This window comes from Pyrgilauda ruficollis, unplaced genomic scaffold (genome assembly GCF_017590135.1).
Source record: "Pyrgilauda ruficollis isolate IOZ18807 unplaced genomic scaffold, ASM1759013v1 scaffold1, whole genome shotgun sequence".
In the NCBI taxonomy this organism is placed as follows: Eukaryota; Metazoa; Chordata; class Aves; order Passeriformes; family Passeridae; genus Pyrgilauda; species Pyrgilauda ruficollis.
In genome coordinates, this window is record NW_024508100.1 from 8,532,471 (window position 1) to 8,558,912 (window position 26,442).

The window sequence follows — 26,442 nt, forward strand, 5'->3', positions numbered from 1 at the left end:
GCCAGTCCCTATACAACAGCAGAACAAGTTTTAGGGGTAAAGCACTGAGAAAACCGTGCTTATTTGGATCTTAAACTAAGTATCAAATACACTCTTTTCCAAAACTTCTCTTGTCCTTGCACTGTTAGTAAGAACAACATGCAAAACTGCTAATAGAGAGACACAGTAAACACAAAGAAACCAAGGTGCAAAATATCCCATTTCTTAGAAGAAAAAAATAAAAATCTATGTCAACTGTTCCACTACAGATGTTGGTTTGCAGGCTAGGAGACATTCTGATCACCACTCCTAAAAAGAAATTAACATTTTTTTTCCATTTCAAAAGATGTTTCACCAAACATTTAATTTTTATACGGCTTTTCTTTTTTCAGCAATTGAGCAATAGGCCACAGTATGAGAAGCAGCAAAAGCATTTTATTTGCTGTATAATTAGTGTCATTAGAAATATGATTGGTAAAAAAAAACACACGAGTCCACACAGAAAGGAAAGCTTAATAAAATCCAAAGACAACTGGAACGGTGGTGGTGGTAGAGACTTAGAGAAAATTTTTTAAGTCTTCCAAGGTTCTAGACAGCAACAACTCTTTTTGGCCATCAGAGATGGTAACAAATCTTCCTACTACTTTGCATCAGAGTGTCCTCCTCCACCCTTGTTTGACCGCTAGCTTCAAATCACTTAAACCTATTGTGGAGTGTGAGAAGGGAACTAAACACAACATCAGGATCTCTTCGCATGAGGTAACGCTTTCATGCAACTGTTCTGCACATGCAAAGGCATAAAACTTACTGAGCAAACACCATCTTCTCAAAAATCACTTTAAGTCATAACAACACTTCACTTTGTTTAATTCCTGTATTTTCCAAAAGGTGGTAGAAGTACTGCATTTTTTAAACAATAACATGCTTTTCCTTCAAACAGAAAATATCTTTAATCTTTAAAACAGAATGATTTCTTTTCTCTGACACTGAAATGACGAGACAGTCTTAATTCATGGAAGTAACAATTGTGTTTCTGAAGCAACAAGTTGCCACAATGATTATTTGTAAACATTATACCCACAACAGTAAGTACATTAAAATCCCACACTTCCACCTTAAAATAAACCACAAAGATTTGACATGAAATACATAAAAAGTTTATTATGTATGTACCCCATCTTCTTATCTGGAGGAGAAAATCTGAGGCAACAGTTTGGTGCAGTATAGAGAAGCAAAGCAATATACAGTAGCTGCACACAGCTTGATTGGTTTCAGACCACAACTAATACTCTTACTATGACTGTTAGTACAGAAATGTTCTGTAATTAGAAAAAATGAGAAGTATTACTCTCATGCTGTACAGTCTTACGTTTCTTGGTTAGAAAAGAACAACTGATTGAGTTTGAATGTTTCGCGCCTGAACCTTGCACACCAACTTGTTTGGCTGTTGCCTCTGGAATGTTCAGCACAAAGGTTAAGCTCCAGACATAATTTAAGTGCTTTTCATGTGCAAACTGTTATTCGCTAAAGCTTTCAAAGTACATTTAATTACAGATATGAACACCCTGTAAAGATATGAGGATATGACAGCAGACCCAGAGGCCAATACAGATTTTTTAAAAGAAATGCTATGTTCCACTGCAGTAGTTCTAGTCCCTGATTAGGTCCTTCCAAAGAGGGGGCTTATTTCAATTGTAGGAGATAGACCACTCTTTAACAGAAGCATCGTGGGATGTTGTTACCAGAGTATGTTCATCCAACCACGCCAAGCCGCTTACATGGTGTAGTCTGTGAGCATCTGTATTGCAGTGCAAAGTAACAGAAAAGAGTTAGGAAGGCTGGGTTGACAAGCTAACTTCAGCACATTACAAATATGATTTTTAGTTGCATTAAATACTAGTACTGGATTTTAAAACTACTACGAAAGTAACAGAAGAATGCCAGCTGGTGTGGCTAGATGGAGATTAACATAAAGGCTAGATTACTTGGGGATCATTCAAAGGCTGCTACCATTAGTCTACAAAACAGCGTTGGATCCCAAGAACTACTGACAACTTTCAAAAGTAGTATGCTGAAGAAAACATACCTGGTATCTTGACTCTGGTCTCTGGATCACTCACAGTCCAAACATACACCATCATGTCCATGCCTCCAGAAGCGAAGTGTTCGTTGTCTGGTGACCATGCAATGCAAACAACTTTTGCATGGTGTCCGTAAAAGACATTATGCTCCTATTTGAAAATTAGAGAGACAAGGGTTATTCCAATAGTTAAAGCTGCTTCAGGAAATCACTAGCTTTCAACGTGCAGCATCAGAACAAGCTACTGCAAGGCTCCAGACAATGTACATCTCAGATGCAGATGGATGCACTAAGTAAACCAAGCGGTGGCTTCATTTTATGTGATTTATTTAAATACTTAGTAGGCCAATAAAATACAAATTCCCTTTGTAAAAAAGACCACAAAGCCTTTTTTCTATGAAAGCTTGATAAGTTAAGGGCATATGCAATTTAGAGGCTTCTAAAATAATCCCACAAATGTTTCACAAGGCAAAATTATTTCAATTTTTACTTGGAAAATGAAATGTTGTTTGTGGAATGCCATCCTGTGTTTTTACTTCAGTGTTGTTTTAGTCAAAGTTTAAGAAGTTTACAGGCTGATATGCATTGACTGAAAAGCGGAAATTGCCCAATTTTTGGTTTTTAAAAGACAGTAGATTGGCAGATAAAGCAAGATTTCCTGTCCCAGCATATCCCTTTCATAGCTTAGTCCTTACCATGGAACTGTATACCACAGCCAGCAGAATTTTATTGCCAAATCTGCTTTATTTATGTAATTGAATTTTATTGTATTGCATGATTCTTATCAAACTGAGCCTACATTTCATTTTACAAAAATGCACACAAATTCCCAAACAGACCTGTCATGTATTTTGTTATTTCCTCTAAAAATCCCAAACTAACAAACTATTGGTTCAGCAGATTCAAAGGAACTTTTTGTATTTAACTATGGCTAGTCTGTGGGAATCCAGCTCCTTCCTTATTTTAACTATGCATTTGTTACTAGATGGGTTTCAGTGCTCTCCCAGCAGCCAACCCATGCTGCACATTTCCTCAGCTATTCTTACGGTCTGCAGAGGGTTCACACAGGCTGCTGCAAATACCAGTACTAGCCCAAAATAGCAGGTAAACAGACAGTCACAGAAACATCAAATTTACAACAATGATTTACAATTAAGCCTCAGCAGCTACAACGTTTTTCAGTACAACAGATCTAGACATGAGCTGTCAGTCTGTTTGTTTTTAAACAAAGACAACTCTCATTACAACAGTTGCTCTTACCGCGTAGCCATCAGCAACACTAAAGACAGTGACAACTTTGTTTGCATCACAGACTGCAAGAAAGGCACCATCGTGAGAATATGCCAGGTCAGTAACAGGACCTTTAGCTTCCAAAGTCTTATCATCACTTTTCAAAGAGGTTCCTTGGATTGAATACAAATGGACATTCCCATCCTGCAAATTAACAGCAAAGAAGGAGAAAAGGTAGCAAAATCATTTTACAATACAAAGAGGAGTTCCTGAAACTTTTTGCATTAATTTTGTCTGGTAGTGTTTATGTTAAGAAAAGGTTTAGATAAGCAGTCATTCATGCTGGCTACAATCCACCAAGTGTGTAGAAAATGGGTTTTTTCCAATCTGCCAACTTCCAAGAGCACACTGGATAAAAACAATTTGGCAATTTCAAAACAGCAAATACAGGAAAAAAAGATTAAATTAAAAAAGAAGCGAAATAGACTTTAGGTCACAATTGTGGCAGAACCTAGGGAATGAAAGCCCAGGAACAAATACACATACTTCAACAATACTGATGTTGTTACAAATTGTCACCTACCATTTCGCAACACTACACACCTACTATTATTAAATACTTCTGTTAATTGCTCCAGTGTTCAAAGTAGTACAGTTTTAGGAAGTGCAACCTTACCGCTCCTCCCACTGCTGCTGTACTTCCTGTGGGGTGAATGGCTACAGCTTCTGGCTCATACCCAAGGTCATCAATTGCAAAACATTTTTTCTTATCTTTCATCAAGACAATCTGTAAGCAGAAAACCAGAAACTAAGACCCCTCTTCAAAGTACCTAATATAAAACTATTACTTTAGTCATAAATATAAATCCCCTCTAGTTACTCAGATGTTTATTGGTGTTTATTATATTCTCATCTTAAGGGAACAGTTTCATTCTTAAAAAAAAATTGAAGAAATGACTACATCTGATGACTAACAAATCTGCTGTACTGCAGTATTGATGTGTTCTAAACTACAATGCATTCTCCATTGCCTTCAGCTTTGCTTCACTTGGTTTGAACACGAAATAAACATGGAGAAACCAGTATTTTTAGCAGTGCTTACTCCCTTCCTGGTTAATTGTTAAAGGGAGGGAGGCAGGACCAAATTAGTAGCAAGTTATTGCTGCAGTGTTAAACTTTAAAGGCTATTTCCTATCCAGTTCCATGTTATGGTTAACTGAGATTATTTCACATGTAAACAGGTTTGGACAACACTATCAAATGTCTCAAACAAAACCAGCACCCATGCAGAAAGCATAAATCATCAGAAGTTAATAATGTTTTGATACAAGAGAGCCTCAGTGCAATGTCTCCAGTTTTCTGTGATCTGCATACTAGCAACAAGTGAGCTAGAGCTGCTTATGCTGTACAGCAGCACTAGTTAATTGGTTAGTAGGATTAATTGCAAAAAAATAAAACGCATGAGAAAAACATCCTTTTGCCAAAACTGCCACTGAACAGATCTGGCAAGAGTGTGATTCTGAGGTTTAGCCTTCCAGCACAAAGCTGTATTGATAACAGATACTGATGCATCCACACAAAGGACTTTGTGAAATTTAAATGTGAAATTGGTACAGGATGCAAAAAGACAAGGGTTATCAAGCATCCTGCTGAATTATGTTCCCTGTAGGCCTTATTAGGAAATTCTGCAGCTGTGCAAGGTAATGACACTAAGTTAAGTGTTACCATACATGGCATTATTAACACAGCAATAGTTGATAATCCACATGTTAATACTTACTTGTCCAATGCATAAAACTACAGTATAACCACCAGGACCCACAGCTAAACATTTTGGCTGAACATCCATTTTCACAGCATCCTGGCCACTGGACGAGGATGTGCCAAGGTGAAGAAGCAGGAAGGACAAAACAGGAAGAAATTATTCCATGTCTACCATTATTTCAAATTGCCCATTCAAATAATCACCCACTAATCATCAAGAACATGCACAACTTAATTACTAATCCACAAAATTTGCTATTGGTTTGTGTTTAAAACTTTACTAGCTTGATCAGGTAGCTCACCTTTGAAATCAATGTTACTATACTACAGTTTAATTTTTAAACTAACTAGATTATCTTAACAGGATTCTTTAAATTCTGGTTTCCATGAAGAAACAGTGTTCCACTCCTCCTAACCAAATTTATCTCCACTATCCCTGAGTATTTATGAATGACAAAGCAGATACCCTTCCAAAGCCCTTAATTAAGTCACCCAATACAAGACAGTCTCTCTCATCTAACCCATGGAAGGGATAAAACAAATTGAAAAGCCTGGGATGCATTTCTCATTGTCAGAAAAAAAGCACAGGGTTGGTACAGTAATAATTTCTACAGTTTCCACGGTAACATAAAACCTAAATAAACTCCAGCATTTTTATTTACCATATAAAATCAACAACACTCTTGCTGTAAAACAATTACACTGCAATAAAAGGCCACATTTTAACTAACCTGTAATCTCTCTTGCTAAGGTTGGTGTAGCGCACAGTGTCATCCATACTGCAGGTGACCAGCTGGTCCATTTCATCCACTGCCATTCTAGAAACCTGGTTTGTGTGGCCTTTCCCAGAAAAGCCATCATTCTCTCCAGTTTCAGAATCCCAATAATGTGCATAGTAGAATTAAGGAACATTTGAAGATACTGGTGCAGTCAGGTTCCACACCATGAAAAGTTACATAATTGAGAGAACAGCTATGGTTAGAAGGGACTTCTTGAGTTTAAGTCCAGCCTGCTGCTCAAATTGGTGTCAGCTACAATGGGCTGCAGGGTTCTGTAAGGTTTTGAGTATCTCTAGGGATGGAGACTCCACAAGCTCCATGGGTAACCTTATAATATTTATTAAGTGAAACTCTGATGTTCTGTAGTGAACTAAGTGACCTACCACAAACGGCAGCAAATACTGGAGTAATTAGCATTAAGTCTGAGACTACGAAATACTTTCTAAAGAATTTTAGATAGAACCCCTAATAACACTGGCTTTCTCTCATGTTATATGGTAACATCATGTGAACTACTCACACTGTATTGCAGGTCTGAAAAGAAACAGGACCTATATTTATAAGCATTTATCCCAACATGACACCATTTTAAAGGCAGGAAAAAGGACTTTAGCTGTAACTATAAGCTTCAGAATGCTGGAAATATGACAAAATATGCAGAAAGTTATAAGTGGAAAATATGTATTGCTCTTTCTTGATGTTACAAGAGGCTAATTTATATATTTATTTGCTTCTCCATACTATCAAGCTACCTATCATGAAGAAGCAACAACTGAAAATTAAGAGTTGGCTTATATTTAGCAGGAAAGTGTGAAGGCAGCCATTAAAACAGGCATTGGGGGAAAGCAAAATAACTGCAGACAAAATATTCACTTGTGTCCAATAAACTTTGTCTCTGGCAAAGCTTTTTTTTTCACCTCTCCTAATGAGTTCTCATATCAGACTATAAGACTAGAACAAGTACCACTATCATTCAAAGGATATTAATATGACCATCATTACTTCCAGAGTAAATATAGGACTTTCCACCATTTTTGTGCACCGTAAGACACTGAATTGATTTGCTATGACCCTGTGAATGGGACGTAAATAATTACTGATAAGCAATTTTTAACACATACATACACCTATTTGAGAAGAATGATAGGTTATTCAGGAAATAAACTATTTACAAGCATTAGAAGTCACACAGTATAAAAGCCACTATTTTATAGTCATTTAACTGTTATAGAACTGCTGTTGCTATGTCCTTGATGAGAAACAATAAGGACCATGGATGTCCTTATTAGCCTGATGAGCCAAAATACTTTTGTAGCCTTTTCATCACTGCTTTTCAGGCACTTTATGATTCAGGGAAGAGGACTAAATATGGTCATGTACCCAAACCAACTTCCAGAATTATAGCAGTGATGACAAAAATCTGGGACATTGTTTCTAGTTCATGTAAAAATGCAAGTTCCCATGAGAGTCTAGTGTCAATGAACTCTTTAAATCCTAAAATTAAAGTTCAATTGCATGGTAACCCTAATCACCTTGTCCACAATACACTAGTTCTGGGAGAAAGAAAACTACCAGAGATATCTCAATCTATGCGGTATTTCTTTTCTCATCGCAAAAATGCTCAAAAGCTGCAACAAAAGATAAGTTAAGAACATTAATTAAAATTAAATAATCAGTCCGGGTATTGGCACAAAGCACAGTTTCACCCATGTAAAGAGTAATTTCTTAATTCAAGGAACAGTCACATACAGCTCATTTGGCAATGCTAATTTAACAAAGCTATTTTTCAATAGCTACTATTCCATCTTTACAACTTCAGTCACTGAGTCATTTATTGCAGAAACTCATGCAGTAACAGAACTTTAACCTACCTTTATGACACGCAAAGGCTTATTTGGATTGTTCTTGTCCAAATAATTGATATAGCCAGACAGGGAGATAGTCAGTAAATGGTCTTTCTGCCACAAGCAACCCAGCTGCTGATCCAACACATTTGATCCCATGTTAAAAGTATTTACAACAGAATTAGCACCAACATCCCAGATTTTAGCAGTTTTATCTCCAGAAGCAGAAAGCAACTGACTACTGTCAGGGCTCCAACTAATCTGTAAAAACAAATGTCAACACAAGACAGTAAATGCATTTCATAATCCAAGACTTTGCAGTTCATTAACTGGGTAATGAAACACTATGGATCATCTGCACAAATGAAGTGATACTTACAGCATAAATACCTCCATCATGTGCTTTGCCTCCACCAAGAGCACACACTTTCTCTCCAGTCTTCCCATCATAGACAAAAATCTTAAAAGAGCACAAACACATACAACTTAAAGGGAAAAGCAGTAATAGAAAAAACTCCAATATAGTATCGGATATTTTGATACACTAGAGTCCTTTTTAAGGAGAAGCACAAGCTATGCTGCACTGAATAATTAAGACTAAATAACTGAGACGAAAATTGCAAATAATCACAGCATGTCCCCTGTACTTTGGATCCAGACATTTGAAATTCTGGAAAATGTTACAGTTTTGCCTCCTACTGTGATGGCAGCTGCTTAGCACTGCTGTCATGGGAGTCTACCCCCTGAGAAGGACAAGCTACCTATGGTAAAAGAGTCATTGTCAACCTGCCCTTATTAGTAGGAAGTACATATGAAGGTGGATTGCTATCTTGAATTCACTATTTCACCTAGGCCTCTCAGGATCGTAACACACATATTCCAAAATGCCCTTATTAGTAGGAAGTACATATGAAGGTGGATTGCTATCTTTGAATTCACTATTTCACCTAGACCTCTCAGGATCATAACACACATATTCCAAACGTCCAATGTGTTCCTGTCAAAATAACCTGTAAGAAGATGCTAGGAAGATGGAATGGGGAAAGAAACTGAGTAAGAATAGTCTGGTTACTACCACCCATCAGTTATTACAGATTTACAGGAGGATAGTTAAAAGTTTAAACTTGTGGCATAAAAAAGAAGTAACATGGATTTTACAATACTAAACCTATTCCCAAAATGCACAAGAAAATCTCATGCTAAAATCAGTATTAAAAGAGTTCCTTGTTTTACCTGCCCATCTGCACTAGCTGTAGCAAATCTGTTCCCATCAGGAGAAAACCTCACACAGTTCACAAACCGTGTATGGTCCTATAGAAAAAAAAAGTAAAAATCAGCAAACGAAAAATGAACAGACCATTTTACACAGAAGACAATCTAGTAACAATGAAGTTCTCTTACACATGAACCATAAATTAGCTGTGTAGGAGATGCTTGCTGTAGAGAATTGTTATGAGCCAAGTTTAGCCTCTATCTGAAGAGAATCATGGGGCCAAGAACAGTCCAGGGAAGACACTGTGACATCATTACTGATGCAGTTAAAACAACTCAGTGCAAAGCAGAAGAATGACTACCCAGTTTCAGGGCTAAGTAGTAAAAAGGCAGATGCAGCCTACAAACATGAGATGAGATTCTTCCCCACTGGTGACTGACTTCTTCTGCAACATTCTCCAGATTTCAACTCTTGCTTCATTGCACAGTGAGTTTTATACACACCAAGAGTATTTTATCCTTGTTATTGCAAAAGGAAAAAAAAAGCACAGGCATGAGGAGTAGCAAGTCACTATTTTTCTAAAATTCCGTTCCTGGGAGACTGCATTAGTGGTAGTTCTGTGAAGTAATGAGGCAAGACTGATGTGTGCTCCCCAAATAGACTATTTACAAGTAGGAGACTATTCAAACCATGCAAACTAAAAAACACAGGTTAAATAGGGAAGCACCACAATGAGGCCAAAGCTCCCATGCAGAGAGATTTGGAAGACTATTTTTAGTAATATGGAAGGCAGGTTCTAACCTACTTCCACCAACTATACCTTTTTGTCCCCGATGATACTGCAGGCTCTAATTTAAACCATGTAACAGCCCATACCAGAATCCCATATATCAACCCAAATATCACTTTAAAAGGAAGACTGCATCACATACCAGTCTAAGCAGCACTGGTAAGCAATTTGGACTTCAGAGTTCTAAAAGAACCAGCTTAGCAAAATGCAAGTATCAGCTTAAGTTCAGAAATATATTAGGCAACTACATCATTTCATTGGATCGTAGAGCTCAAAACAATTCCTTTTCTAGAATTGGAATGGAGTCCTTACTAAAGTCAGCATATGAAGACTACTCAAGGCTCATGTGTAAGAAAATAAAAGGCCTACTACACTGCTTTTAAAACTAAAACACAAACTAAACATTTTGAATCTACTACTGCAATAACATCCAGTATCTTTACAGTAATTTTTTGAGGCAAGAGATCTCCTGCCATCAAAGCTGCAGAAGCTTGTGCCTTTTTATTTTCTTTGGCCTTAAGCAACAATGAATACCTTCACTGTGGTAGTTCCAGCCTTTGTTTCATGTAAGAGATTGTAACAAGTAGAATAAGAAACAAAGTTAAAAGGAAACAGAAAACTGACCACACAAGTTACATACCTATTCATGAAATAGAAGTCAAGTTATGGTTTCAAACATCTACACTCACCCTAAGTGGCCCTGGAATTTCAGATTTGAGCACTCTTTATCAGATTGGAAAATTACATTAAGAATCAGAACATTTCTTGAATCATGCACCATAGAAAGCTTCAAGAAATTCTACACACATCCGCATGGGGAAACAGAGCTCTGAAAGCATCAACAGAGCCAACAAAACAGCCTACTTCGTCCCTTCCATAGCTTAGTGACAATGAAAAAAGAATATTGGAAAAACTGTTTCAGGTTCTCTTTTTAACCAACTATTTATTTTGGCTTTCTTGGCCTGACACGAACATTTAGTTATACATGGTTTTAGGAAAGCCACTTGACACCAGCTATGCTTCAAAGGGGGAACTGAGAACTTCTAACAGCTAGTTGTGATAAGACCTGCAAGCTTGGTGGAAACTGCACAGTTTAACAGAGCCACATCTAAACTTCAACTCACGCTTAGTGTAAACTTGAACTTGAATGGCGGTCCCTCAAAGAAGGCAGCGCAGTTGTCATCGCTGCCCGTCGCCAGCCGATACGGTCTCGTTTGTTTCATGTCCACGCTGTTGATCACTTTATTGTGCCCAGTAATCTCCCCAACCGAAGAGCCACTATCCCACAGGAACACTGCTCCAAATCTAGTTAGAAAAGCACACAATAACTACAATTCATAGAAGTTACACGTAGATTAACTCCTTGAACATCTGCAAACTGCAGATTTGAGTGCACTCAAAGAAAAGAAATTAGGTCATCTCATTAATCTCATGCAAGTGCATCATAGTTCCCTGAAGGCTATTTGAGATCTTGCTGGTGAGAGATTCTAATGTTCAATAGGAGACATTTGCTGAAGGGGACAACCAGGTTTTGCATATAAAGCTTCTCAAATTCAGAGATCCAATGTACATTCCTCACTAAGACTGTTGGTTTATAAAAGAAAGCAGTAAATTACTCCATCTGCCTAGCCACAACACAGACTGCAGAAAGCTAGGATAACAATGACATTGGATCACAGTTATCTATTTAGCTTAGATTGGGTACCATCTAATAATTTACAAATATTATTACTTAAAGGTTTAAGGAAGAAGAGTTTTAAAAGCTTTTTTGACAGTTCTTGCTCTAAATCACTTTTAAAAAAGCCCCAATACCAAGGCACTAAACTGCCAGAGCATTGTTATTTGAAAGGACTTCTTTAGAATCCCTTCAACAATATTCTAGACTGAAAGTGCATTCACCTAATAGGAAGCTGGTCATGTTTTTAAGAAGGAGAGCAAACTCACATTGTATCTACCCAGGGGGAGATGAGGCAGAGGGAGCAATGGAGGACAAAGAGTCTCTTTCAAGGACACAATACATGACAAGGATTATAAAATGGTGCAGGACTAGGGAGCAGCACCACACGATGCTTTTCAGCCCTTTAGGCATAAGATTACCTGGTCTGTACTATGCTTTAAAAGTTCTGACAGTCTTTGAACATTAAATGGAGGACACAAACCTAAATTGGCATCTCATTTGGTCAGGTAAAGGACAACTGCTTGTTGTCCTTTCATTAAACTACATAATAAGACCTAAAAATATAGACATGTTACCAAAGGAGAAAATTCAGACACTTTTTTTTTTTTTTTTTAACTCTTATTCAATCAATTGACTAAGATCATGAGTCCAATAAGTGAAGGAAGAGGGGAAAAAAAATCTTGTTTACCCATTCCTACCCTATCAGAATTTGATGAAAAAAAAAAATCCACCAAAAAGCTATCCTTGAATGTAATACTGACCTACCTCTAAGAAACAAGTCCCATACAATTTTTAAACTAATCAATTGTAACAGAACTGTGTTTTCCAACTTATTTAAAGCTGTCAAACACTACATAGAAAATATTGCTGCAGAACAGCACAACTTGAAGTCAAGACAGGGAAAAAGCAATGAACTTCATCCCACTAAGAATTAAAAGCTTTCTGCAAGGAACTTGCTTTGTTAGGATGCAGAGGTTTACAGTAAATGCATGTATCTACGTATAAACACACACACAAACACAAAAGGATTACTCACTTTTCCCTTCCTTCTCCAACCACAGCAATTCTCTTGCTGTCTTCGGTCCATGCAAGGTCCTTTATTTTTCCTGCAAACGGCTGATACTCATACTTCAGTAGGTGTTCCTTCTGTGTAGTATCCCAGATTCTCAGCTTTCCAGAGACATCTGCCATAATAAAACAGAATATAACTATTGTTCCAGCATGACTCAGTCACATGACTCATCAATCTGCCAGAGTACAGATTTTCAGCTACACTGAAGACTTGTACTAGGGACCTACTACCTTACCCCATTACAACTACTACAAATCTCTTTATTTAGGAATGCTGAAGCCTATATCCCTTTCAACAAATTAGGTTTTTAACCAGGTATTATGATTCAAGACATGCAGCACCAAATACAACAGACTGAGAAAGCATTTGCAGACAAAACTCCACAGTAAGAGAATAGGAACTTTAATGTTATCAGCTGGTATGTGTTAAGCATCTGTTACACAAAGAACAAGCCAGCCCAGCCCCCCTGCCCAGCAGCTACAAGACAGCTCACTGACCCTTCACAGGGAAGTAAGCCACCCTACACGTAACAAGAAGGGAGCAGTCCAGTGGACAGTGGCTGATGCACTACAATTAGTATCTTCAAATGAGACCTGTTTTGCATACAAGTACCAGGCGTGTGTAATGTACAAAGAAATTTCTGCTCACAGAACTCAATTCATACACATAAGTGTACTTTTTCTATGCAGAACCATGTACACACTTAATGGTGTGGATGCCTGCACTATCTGGAATACTAGACAGGAATGCAACAGAATATTCAGGAACAGTACTGTCAAAAGCAGCAGACATGGCACAAGCAGTTAACAATTTAAAACTTAAGATAATGAAAGCTCCCTGGGTCACTGTTTCCACTGAGTACTGTAAAACCCAAGAGCTATTCAGAACAATTACTGTGGTGCAGGATTGTCAGGATTGTAACCGGAGGAACTGTACTATACACAGACAAATTTACACATCTCTAATGAAGCCCACACAGCAAAGTCTGTGTGTATTGTACCCTTCAAAAAAGCCACTGTTTTAGAATAAACCACGTGCTAAAATGTGCATCTTTCACCTCAGCAAAATGCTTAAATTCTGTTCACCATTTACTGGTGCATCTTTACAATTCAATTTAAACACACAGCCATCCTGCATCTTTGGGACCTGGTCATAGACTCATCTTCACTTCTGCTAAAATGACAGATTCAAAACTTTACAGAGAGAATTTGTTATTGAAGCAGAATTTTAATGTGGACTTTACAATCTAATTGTTTTCTCCATCTATTAACAGATAAGACACAGAGCTTTAACTTTGCAGTATCTCCCATTACTACATCTGCTACAAATGCAATAAGAGAAATTACCATAAAAGCCAAAAGCATAATGCCAAAGGCCTGTCTCATGAAGCACATGAAGTATTAATGCAGGCTGCATGGCTAATGCAGATTTATAGACAGAGAAATGAATCTTGCATGTTATACTTAGAAACAGCTTAAACAGCCTGGTCATCTATCTTCAGACCCCATCACTCAGCACTATCACAAAACTATTTATAAATGACACACAGAAGACACTTTTTAAGGAAAATGCAACCTAAACTCTTTCACTTGAGTATGACAAAAATAAACCAAATACTTCCCTAGCACAGTACCTACTACTGTTCTTTTACAAAGGACTGGAAATCTAAAAGACTACAAGAAAAAATTAGTTATTCTGAGTATTAAGTGCTGCACAAACCTAGAGCACCAAGTTTGTACAATACAGAATGCAAACTGGATTTTAAGAGGGTATTCAATTTGACACACGGTCCACACACAAGACTGAGCCAAGAAAATCCTGGCTGTGATCCCTTTCAGACAAGAATGTGAGAAAAAGGAGAAAAAAAAAAAAAAAAAAAAAAAAAGCTCTGCTATCAGTGTTCTTAAAGGTTCCCCAGTACTCCAAAAATACTAATTCTAATATAGCTTTCTGATATGAAGGAAACTGAGAAGGACAGGACATTTTACACTTAAAAAAATACAGTTTCCTTGAAATTGCTGAAAGAGAAACTCCCATTCCACTAAGACCTTTGCAGGAATCTGTGCTTCCTTTCTAAGGGGCTCAGAATGTTTTATTATCAGATATATTACTTAGAAAATATATTTATTTGGGCACATTACGTGTTTCTGAAGCACTTCTAATTGACAATGGCAAGCATTTTTTAAAAATCTCTGTATTTTAGCTGCAAGTCTTTGTAAGTAATACAAGTTACAGTATTGTATTTATCAATATTCTTCACTGTATACCCTCCTGAAAAAAATATCAATTATTTGATACAAGCTTCTATTAAAAAATGTTTGTTTCATTCTTTGGTAGTCAAAAACTCCTATAACACAAAAAAATTACGCTTAAAAATTCATGTTACATGTCCTCACACTATTGATTCCTATGCATTACATGGAAACTAAGACTCAGACTCTTTACCTGCTAACTTGCCAAGGAAAGCTTTTTTAATTCAGGCTAAAAAGTAACAAAAGTAATAAATGTTACCAAGTTTGGCCAGGAAGAAGGGAAAAGAAAGCGGTACACAGTTTTAGAATCCCCCCCCGCCTAGAAAGAATCAAAGTTTATCAACATCACAAACAACAGCTCTGTATTTCAGAAATAACTTTTCACTGCTGCATTTACACAAGTCTTCATCACACTAAGTATTTAGGGTTCATTTCCAGATTCTTTCTTTATTGAAATACTACATTTTAAAAAGACCAAGAATGTCACTAAGCTCACTGCCTGAGAAAGACGTTAGAGGAACAAGGACAGAAGACGTGTACCTAAGTCCACCCAAGCACATCCCATTGACTGCATATTCCACACACACACGAAGTGTTAACTATGCTTTTGCCAGTAACTTTAACAGCTCTGTCCACACATCTTATGCACATGGATACTATACCTCCAGATGCTATGTAGAATCCACTAGGAGCATACTTGGCAACTACAACCTGGTGGGCATGCTCAGTGTAGATGTCAGCAATTGCAGGATTCTATTTTAAAGGGGAAAGAAAAAAGTTACAAAGTAGTACTTCCTCATTTTTGAAAGAAGAAAATCAGAAATTCAACAATAAAATTCATAATTTCTCCCTGCACTCCTTTCTCTCACACCCTGCCTTCCAGCTTAAATTGGGGAACTGTCTAAAAGTGAGAAGTGCAGTACACATTGCAGAACACTGCTGTACCACTGAAGCAACACACTACTTTCTAACAACTGACACAAAAAAGGATCTCCTCTTAAGGAAGCCTGAAGTGCTGGGACCCTTTCTTCTCCAATACCTGCTGAACAGTAGAAAAACATTCTCCAAAATAACAGGCCAAGCATCAGGCTCTCTTTCTTTAGAGCTAGCCCAGGGATGAAGCAGTTACTCAAGTAGAATATTAAATACGAGCTGTGCTTCACAGCACACATCTAAAATTCTACTGTAGTCAAGTATGAAACTTACGCCTGCAGTCAACCACAACACGTGGCTGTTAATCATCACCATGTACCCAAAATCATTCAATAACCAATGAGATGTGCTAGGCTTGCTCTTTCTTGATAATTGCAATCTGCTTAAAAGCCAGAAGACCTGGTATCAAGAGCTGTACAGGAATCCTGGAAGAAATTCACTGCCACTCCATCATAATTTTATCTCTATAGTCTAAATTATGTTTTCAGACATAATATTCAGATATTCAGACATATTTCAGATATTTCAGGTTGGACAATAAAATGAACTGTGTCTCAGCGAATCAGTAGTATTATACAAGAGAGGCACCACAAAAACCAAAAAAAATTGACATCAAGGCAAAAAACTGCTTTCAAATTAGTTGTATAAAAAAGTCATTCTGCACCCCTCTCAATTACAGTGTACATATGCTACAATAGTAATACGCTACTCTTTAGAAATATTTTTCTACCACTTAACAGGTTTGCTCCAGCTCCAGAAATTTGACTCATATGATCAAAACAAAATTCCATTTTAACTGCTATAATTAATACAGATTTATTCAATTGAACCAGAAAACCACCTGATGTTATGGTATGACTCAGACATCCAATCAGCAAAAACTAAAACACCCGCTCTGTGTTAGAAAGCAGTCTCCTGCTCACAAGAGTTCTTGCTGCTGCAGTACTGTTACATCTCAGGAGACAGAATTCAGCTTGCTCATGCAAAAAGGAACTCTTTTTCATTCCTGCTTTTATGCATTGCTTGAGTGCCTTATATGCATTATATGCACATCCCTCTTCATTTTGTGTCCAACTGGATTTCATCTAAGCAAGACAAGACAATGTTTTCCCAATTCTATATCTGCATCACCTACACGGTCAGGGAGCTCACATCCCACTGCATGTTGCTATTCATGGCATGGTAGGTGCTATTTTACAGCAACAATCTCCAAGAGCCCAGGAAACTAAGCTGAGAGACTAACTTAAAGGGTTACATGAAAGATAAAGACCAAAATTTAAGATATGCTAGATAGATTCCAGAAACCAGATAGTAAGTTAGGGTTGTCAAACTGTACATTATTTAGTCAGTAGTATTATTTCTACTTGTAAAGTCAGTTTTCTAACTTGCATGTTTTTTTGTATCAGGCCCAACCCCCAAAAACCACTTCTAAAATGATATTTAAGGAGAAAATTATAGTGTGAGCTGGGACAAATGTAGTACCTAGATCAAACCAGCAGCAAGCTTATGTGGCTTATGTCAAACACTGAAACCAGAGCCACATATGAAAGTGAGCAGTTTCAGTTCCAAGCTTCAAAGTAGTGTTAGACTCATGAACATAAAATATTAATGAAGTATGAAACCTTAAAAATATCATTAGTCTTTCTCACAGAGCTTTTCCAGCACTGCTCCAGAACTACTTTAAGGAAATCTCTAGATCATGCTCAGAGATCAAGCATTAACCCTGAATGCTACATTCATCTGATTAGCTAATGCTAGATAGCTTTAGACTTAAGGAGAAAGGTGATCACTGCATTTTGATGACCCGTTTTTTTTAATTAGAGCACAACCATTTTACTGGAGAACTGCTCATGGAGGGACTATACACAGACCCCCCCCCCGCCCAGCATTTTCAGTTTGTTGTTGCAAACTATTAGAGAGGCTTCTATATGGCCCAAAGAAGGCACAGATCTTAACTAAGAGTGGACACACTTGCCAGTCATGTTACAAACTGCAGCATTCTCCACACAAAAGCCATAGCAGAGACGTTGGTCAGTTTTTGTGTTACTGCTACAATATATTCTGTAGTCGCCTGTCAATTATTAACAGTAACAAACTCCCCTTGTCAGTTGGGTAAATCTGCGTATCAGCATGAACTGCACCATAAACCCGAAGGATTCGTGACTTCCATTCTCACCTTCCCTTGAGAGTTTAAACAGTTTGAATGTGAATTCCCACAATCCCACCTTGCCTGGTCTCAGGTCACCGTGTCCCCCATACCCCCCAGCTCACGCTGGGGCTCCCATTTGGACTGGCCTAATCCTCAGTGAGCTGATTCAGGTAAAGCAAATTGCTTTCTTCCGATTTAACCTCCAAAACAGGGTCAGAAGAGCATTAATGACAGTACAAGGGAGAAGGTCAGCATTCATGACTTGGTCAGAAACTGTAACGTAAGCAGAGAGTGGCTCTTCCCTCTTCTCTCATCACACTGAGTGCCATTACAGGGTTTAACTGGGGCTTCTGGTTTCAGAAACTCGAACTTTTCTTGATACCGAGAGCAAAACACTATTGCAAAGGCATTGCAGCGACACACTGAAACCAGAGTGTGAGCTTACTTTTGGTTTTAAGTGGATGAATTTAAAACTGATAGCAATCAAGAAATCTGCAAGGAATTAAGTTATTAGTAGCACTTATCTATTATGGCATGACAATGAAGAAATGACTGAATTTAGTGGGGATGATGAGGTAAAACAGGGAAACAGCTCAGTTTACAAAGGTGATTTACAGGAGCAGCCATAAACAAATCCATTGTTGTGGAGACCTAAAAATTCCAGAGGTATGTCCTGCCCCTCCCCCTGCAGCCCTTCCTTCTGCAGGCCAAATCTGCAATAGGAAAGTAAACCTAGGGGAGAATTTGATTTCTAAAGAACAAGCAATCACTTTGAAAAAATTTATTTTTTAAAAACCAATAGCAAGACAGTGGCCTAAACATGCAATGCTTCCTCCACACTTTTCAAAGGGATGCCATCTTTGAAAAGAATTCATTCAAATAACTCTCTTAACATTTCTCTAGTTAGCACCAGAGGAAAAAAAAAACAAACCCAAACCTCCACACTACTGAAAACATTAACTGGGGCATTCTAATATTTAATCGATGAGCAAAATTCCCTGTGAGCAGTGCTGAGAACTTGCACCCAGCTCGTCATGGAGTCCAGCAATTCATAACTGTTTTGATTCTTGGAGTTGGGGCTGGCTGGGGAGCAAAGAAGCTGAAGAATAACACGTTTAAAGATACAGGTTTGCAAGTATTTACATGCTTCCCTGACAGGAAAAGGGCCCCAAACAGCAAAGAGGGAAGAGTTCATTTATTAGGCAAACACAGCACTCAACTTCATAATAGTGATACCTAAGAAGATAAACAGGGCCAACCAGAATATACCAGTCTCTCATCTCTTAAGTCCTATGCGAAGACGGAAAGAATTGCACATTTTACCGAGATTTTCTACATGTTTTTACAGTCGCTGCCTATGGTTTTATGCCTGAGTCATGCACTCTACTTATTCCCCCGCTGCTGATCACGGATCTGCGACCTCGATTGAAATCGCCAAGACTGAATGAAGCACAGGCTGTTAAAGGAGGGGCAGGGAGACAAAATGAAACTTCACGAAAGCGTCACACTAGAAAAACAAAATAAATCAAGATACATTACATCAATGTTTCTGATGACGACACATTTTCCATTGGTATAGAGAAAATTGTTGCCCTTAGGATCACCTCCAATAATTTTGGAAACGCCTCGTTCAACCTGTGGAAGGCTGGCGAACACTTTTTCTATAGAAAAATAAAACAAGAAAGGGCATAAAAAATAATAATAATAATTTTTTTTTTAAATCAAAATATAAGGAAAGGGCTTAATGCCTCCCCGCTACGGGCACACGCCCTGCCCTGCCGGCAGCCGCCGTCACTTGTTGCTGTCAGCGAGCTGCGGCGCCGCCGGCTCCGCGCCATCCGCGGGGCCGCACGAGGGTCCGCAGCCCGCGGGGCTCCCCGTCCCCACCCGGCACCGCGCCGCCCCGGCGCCCCCGCCAGCTTACTGATCTCGTACGGCATCTTCGCCCACTTGTTAGGGCGGCAGGCTCGGGCAGGGAAGGGCGGCGGGCGCGGCCGGGCCGGGCTCTGTGGCTCCGCTGCCGCCGCTCAGCCCCGCTCGGCCCCGCGGCGCGAACCAGGAAGCGCCCGCGCCGCGCGCCGCTCTCCGCTGCCTTTGACCATATATAGTCAACTCTGCTCGCGCCGCGCCGCGCCGCTCCCCGCCAGCCCGCGCCGCGCGCCCTCCCCCGGAAATGCCGTGGGCTCGGCCGGGCCCNGGCGGCGGGGCCGCCGAGGGCGGGGCTGCGCGCGCCGGCACCGCCCTGTCCCGGGAACGCCCGGGGGGCAGGGGGGAATGTGTGGGGGTCACGGTAACTGATAGCGGGCTCGGGGGATGTGTGTGGGGATCACGGGAACCACCGGCGGGAACCGGGGATGTGTGTGGGGATCACGGGAACCACCGGCGGGAACCGGGGATGTGTGTGGGGATCACGGGACCCACCGGCGCGCAGGGGAGATGTCTGTGGGGATCACGGTAACTGATAGCGGGCAGGGGGGATATCTGTGGGGATCACGGGAACCACCGGCGGGCACGGAGGATGTGTGTGGGGATCACGGGAACTGACAGCGGGCAGGGGGGAATATCTATGGGGATCGTGGGAACTGATAGCGGGCACGGGGAACATCCGCGGGGATCACGGGAGCCACCGGCGGGACGGGCAGGGGCAGGCCCGGGGGCTCCGCGCTGTGCGGGGAGCAGCCCGGGCGAGCCCCTCCGCCCGCTGCCGGCCCTTTCCCGGCGCCGCTCCGCCCCGTGCCGCCGCTGGCTCCCGCGGGTCCCTAAAGGCGGCTCTGTGCGGGCTCCGGCCCGGCCACCGCTGTTGGGATGCCGGGAGTGTTCCTTGCGCTACCGCGGCGACAGAGCTTTGGTTTTGGTGGGGAACCATCGTCCTTATCAGCGCGGGCTGAGTCTTTGAAGTGACCTCCTGCGGGAGAGGCTATGCAGGTCCCCGAGTTCCTCCTCTCACAGAGCTCTTGGGAAGGCAATTCCTGTCCGCAGTCAGTATTGCCTTTAAGATCACTCTTATCTTCATCACTTATATATTTACAATTATCATATCCTATAGTTTTATGCCATTCAACTCCAGATGCTGCTGAGGTGCTTCACAAACTAACTTATCACCTGAGTTGTCCCCTGAGGCCAAGTTGGATGACTGTTTAAATTAAGCTGAACAACATACATGTTTCCTATATGACTTTGGATAAATTGAATTCTTCTGTCTCTCCAATATTAATAATATTAATCGCGTGTACAATCAGCTCATTTGTAAAGTGAGTGAGTTTTCTCCTATAGAACAGGAAAAAAGCATCAGGATAGATGGGTATGACAGGACTGCCTTGCCCAGCATGTGAATACAGAATATAAAAAGAGCAAAGCTTTTGGTGTGCTCTTGGCCCACTGACCTGTAAAACAGGCATGGGGGAGCCTGTGGGAATCTCCTTTGGGGGCTGGGAGAACTGGTTGGGGAGGGGAAAAGCTTTGGGTTCTCAAATGCAGGAAGAATCAGTATTGCAGTGCAGGGGTGTAAAGCCTTTCATGCAGAGCGGGGTAAGCATTTCAGGGTGAAAGGATGCTGACATTTCTCAAGAACCTGTCCTGAGTCGGCTTATGCAGCCATTCTGCTCAAGGAGCAGTGAAGGCTACACTTGGCTACACTGGGATTGTTGCAAGAGATTTTTGTATTTTTCACTTCTGTGCTAAATGTATTTGGATTTTCCCTTATTCAGTGTTCAAAGAGCTGCATTTTCCTTGAATAATTACCATATCATATGCCAATAAAAATTAAGTGATCCATATGAGACCAGCTTTTTTTTTTTCCTCACCTCCTTGGATCTTTTAGAAATACATGAATCTTTATGTATTTATTATGTCAACATTTCATGCTAAAGACAAAGCAGAGTCTAAATTGGCCATAAGTTTGTTTTTCTGTTTTTGTTTTTGTGCCCCAAAGCTGTATTACCTCTTCTTACATGCCCAGAATCATGTTTACATTTTTGCAACTACATTAGTTCATTGAAGATACTTTCCTTCCTTGTAAGGGTTGCCTTTGTAGTTTCTTAAAGCACTGACCTCTGCTCACATCCTAAGACTTTTAAGATATATTTGATATTTACTTGAAATTACGTAGCTGATGCATTATAAATCAAAATTCACTAGGTTCTCATAAATAGCCAAATAATTGCTGTGGCTTGGAAGTAGCAAGTGTGCCTGTAGAAACTCCTGTAAAAAATCCAAAGTCAGTTTCAGAAGCTTTTTGCCCCCTTTTTTATAGGTGACTCAAGTTTTTAAGAGACGAGAAATCCAAATCTGGATCTTCTCAATAAAACTGATGGTACTCTTGAAGTGTCCGTTCTTCAGACCATAGAAGGGAATTGAATCAATGAGTTGTTGTTTTTCCCTTTGTAAATATTTGATTTAGTTTTTAATTCCTTGGTTAGCAAGTCTTAGCAATTTTTTCTTGTTTCCACAGTTGCCCTTGTACTTTAGGTCTTGAGGTTTTTTTGGACAGAGATCTTCAGCAAGCTCAAGTAGCAAATGCTCGCCCTCTTGGGGAACCACAGCCAGCTCGTACTTGGCTGCAGATTTATTGGTAATACTTGAAGAAGTTACTGGTCCCAGATGTCCTACAGCTCTTCTCTTGAATGACTGAGTTGAGATTTCTCTGCAATGCCACTTGGCATTGATGTACCTGAAGAGATGAAAAAAATCTGCTGTCCTTGGCCTGGCACTGGGCATGCATGAAGACATTTATCAGTTATTTGGAAAACCTGGTTTCTCTGCATCTGTTTCAAAAGTGCTTCATCTTCATAGCTGTACTTACATAGTGGTGTTCTGGACATCGTACAGAGGTTGCTTCAGAGAATGCTCAAATGTTATCGTTTATTTCTTGTTATTTACCTAGTGGATCACAGATACATAGATGGCTTGTGAAACATGTAGTGATTGATTTCTATTCCAGAAGGCTCCGTTCTCCAGGCCTGTAGGTATTGACCATTAGGCAGTGATATCAAAGATGTTCCCATATTGAGAGTTGAATACTAATGTTATTCTGAAGGCTCTGGGCCAGAAAAAAATGGAAAATTCTGTGAGCGAGGTGTGTGGACTTACAGCTGTATTTCAGAGCAGTAGCTAAGAAAGTGATGAAAAATCAAAGTTTATGCTATTGCACTGCTCCACACGTGGAATTTCTAAAATTCATAGCAATTTTTCATGGGTTTTTTAGCTTTTACCCTTCTTTGCTGACTAAGAGGTGACTTGAATACTGATGAAAACACGCCCCTTAAATTTGCAACTCAGCAGTATAGCCTGAGGCACGTGTTAACAGCTCCTTAGAAAGTATTTCACAGTCTTTTGGTATTTCCACATCACTTAGCATGGCATTGCACTTATATACACGTTTTGTCTGATGCTGAGTAGACATCAGCTTTTCTAAAAGGAATTTAAGTAAAATACGTCTTTATGCAGCTGTTTGGGTTTTGAGGTTTTTTTGTTTTGGTTTGGTTTTTTTTGGTTTTTTTTGGGTGTTTTTTTTTTGTTTTTTTTTTTTTCCCTCCAAGGCTGCAGCTTTTGTTTCTCCCTCTTTTGAAGTCTAAATAGTGAAATCTGCCCCCAGATAGTCAAACAGAAATGGTACAAGGAGTTTGAAATGAGAATTAATCATACACATCCATAGATGCTGCTATTATGGCATTTCATAATGCACCAATTGTGAATATGTAGGTTATTTTGGAATTAAATATATTCAATAAAATATTCATTACTATTTATTACAAACACCAATAATATAAATACTCTTTTTTAAAACGTAACACTTAATTTTAATTCTAACCAGATTTGTGTGGAGTTAGTGTCGGAATGCTGACCATCTATTCAATGACAAAAGACAAACTGTGATGAATATTTTCTGACCCTGGTATACTGAAATACACTGAAAGCTAAAAAATACAATAGCTTGAGTGATACTGATGAAGATACTGATGAAGATACTGATCTTCACCATCTGGAACAAATTCCAGATGGTGAAGATCAAATTCCCTCCAGTTTAAAGTAATGTAATTCTGGGCTGCTGCAATCCTGCACTCCCAGGCTACCCCTTATTCCACCTCCCTTGTCCAGATACTGACATTCCTGCGTTCCCATTCCTAGATCTGAGACCTGAACAGGGCCAAACCAAACGGAGGAGCTGCCAGGTTGATTTTCAATTAAATGAGTATTGGCCTGTTTCACAGGGCTGTTAAACGAGTGCAAGAACATTGCAAAATCAGCAATACAGTTTTAGATTAACTTCAGCTGTTACAGAGCTAAACCTTGGTATTTCTCATTTTTACAGGTTCTTAGCTTTGTCAGAGAGACAAGGGGAAATCTGAGGCAAAGCTTGGAATAGACAGAAAAAGACAGTTGGAATAGCAACCACACGTGCACTTCACATGCCCCAGCAATAAGGAATGGTTGCAGAAGCCCGCTCTCCGACCTCTGTGTTTTGGAAAGAACTGTGGGAGCCCTAAAAAGCCAACACCAAGTAAAGGCAGTTGACACTTTAGGCTGAGGAGCATATATGGACCTTTAATTTCTGTGCTCTTCTCCAAGATGTATAATGTTATTCTCAGATGGGCTGAAACACTGAATTCAACAGATGTCAAAATACTGTTGTTAGTCCCTCTTCTCCAGAAGCTACATCCCTTTTTATGTTTGAATCAATTAATCTTTAGCTGGAGCTAGTAATACAAGGATATGATGTTACCAAACTAAATCCTGCTTTGGCAAAGGTCGCTCTTGTCAGTACCATTGAAATTTTTTTTTTTTTCTTAAAAAATTCAGTGACTTCCAGCTGTCATTCATGTACCTGGGATTCCCCTGAGGGTTAGACATTATCCTTCATTTACTGAAGCTCTTGATGCCTTATATGGAAGATGTTGATTTTTGACATCAGCATTTTATTTTGGGTGGTGGTGCTCTTTCCTACATGCTGTTTTTGCAGCTGATAATCAGCCACTCCATTTATGGTTGTCACGTTTTGCTGGTGACCCAGCCTCTGCTCCCTGTAGCATACCACTAATGCCACTGGTAAGAGGCAGAATAATTTTGACTGCCATGTGACCTGCACACGGGAGGACACAGCTCTCTGGGATGCAGTGGCTTTCCCATACCATTCCTGTGCTTAGATCCATTGTGCTCTGGTTTCTAACAGCTTGAAACAAACTAAACTTGTCAAAGCCGAGCATGTTTTGGAACGCCGTTTAAGCCTCAAAACAAGGTTGCCTCATTTTCAGCTGTTGTGAACACATGCACATTTCCTCACCCCCATTAAGGGAGGGAATGGTGTGCATGCGGCTCCACCATAAAAATCAGACCTACAATAGAAACAGCTTAAAGTAATTACCTCGAGGCATCCACATGTGAAAGTGTTGATCTTCTGCCTTCTAATGGTAGCTTATATGCAGTTAAGGTTCCTATAACATAGTTAAGAGCATAGGGAATATTTCTTATGTCTTGAGGCACAAGAAGTTTCTTCCTTCTGACATTAATATTAATCCTGTGCTGGAGAATATATTACTTTCCAAGAATTAAAATCATAACACAGTTTCTCCTTTCTACATTAACAAGCTCTTTAGAAGTTAGATTTTGTTCTCATTAGTAGAGCAGAACCATACTCTTAATTAAGCAAATGAGGCAGACAAAGACTAACATATGCAAATTAAAAAGAAGCCTGGTAGGCAAGAGGAACAAAAAAGAGGCAAAATACTTAAAAAAAAACCAGTAGTGTTAGAGAATAATCAATCTAACTACAGGGAACTTCTGAAATAGTGAAGAAGGAATTGCATCAGAAGATGTGACTATGTATCCACACAAAATTGTAATCCCAAAGCTTTACTCTGGAAGAGGGACTGTCTCATCTCCACTGTGTAAACCACCAAAATGTTCATTTACATGGGAGATTGCTCAGTCTAGCAAAGGGAGCTCTCAGTTGTGCAGCATTTATGAGGACAGACTTGAATTGAGCTGTAGACAGGTTAGTATCATTTTCCACCTAGTGAAAATCTGATTCCAAACTATTTAAGTGGCCTTCAGAGACCTTTGTTTTCCATGCTTCTCTGAGCTTGATTTTAAGTAGAATCTGCCAAAATGACCCCACTGAAAAGGGAATCAGAGCTCCTTAACAGAGAAGCTCTTTAAGTGAGATTAGATTAACTCCATTTGTAACCAATTTATTAAATTACTACACTCGGGCTATTCAATGTGTTAAGTGTCAAGAAACTCTTCCTATTGAATAGGATATAATTCTAATTCCAATGGTTCGAAAACCCATTTTCCACAACTTTAGGTCCATGAAGTTCAAAGATCTACCAATTTAATAGTTGCTAGGCAGGACAAAAATAACACTTTTTCCTCCCCGTGATTTCAGAATGCTTTAATGCACATGTAAAAAATGCAACACCAAGTGGCAGAACAAAAATCAAATCCTGCCAGGAAATTTCATATGTGCTTCTTAGCTCTATTTTTTCTGTGTGCAGACATGATGATAGAATTGTTTTTCCAGTGCTGAAGTTATTTATGCTTTGGAAGTGGATTGCTAAATATAGTTGATAATGATCCAAATTTATCCTATAACTTCTGCATCATATATAATGACTAGCTTTTACAGAGCCTGAAGAACCACAAGCTAAAATCATCAGCACTGAACTGTCAGAAAAACGATGG

The 26,442-nt window shown here is 39.5% G+C and overlaps 1 protein-coding gene across 1 annotated transcript; it reads right to left on the reverse strand.

Annotated features, from left to right (window-relative positions):
* Positions 1-403: 403 nt before the first annotated feature.
* WDR1 (WD repeat domain 1) lies at positions 404-19,922 on the reverse strand. Its single transcript, XM_041474805.1, has 15 exons — positions 19,688-19,922; positions 19,303-19,424; positions 15,344-15,434; positions 12,394-12,541; positions 10,804-10,984; positions 8,910-8,987; positions 8,056-8,136; positions 7,704-7,937; positions 6,817-6,904; positions 5,785-5,941; positions 5,070-5,157; positions 3,966-4,076; positions 3,320-3,493; positions 2,066-2,210; positions 404-1,777 (listed from the first exon to the last, which is right to left on the reverse strand). The coding sequence occupies exons 1-15, from the start codon at positions 19,701-19,703 to the stop codon at positions 1,668-1,670; spliced, it is 1,824 nt and encodes a 607-aa protein (XP_041330739.1). The 5' UTR covers positions 19,704-19,922; the 3' UTR covers positions 404-1,667.
* Positions 19,923-26,442: the final 6,520 nt, after the last annotated feature.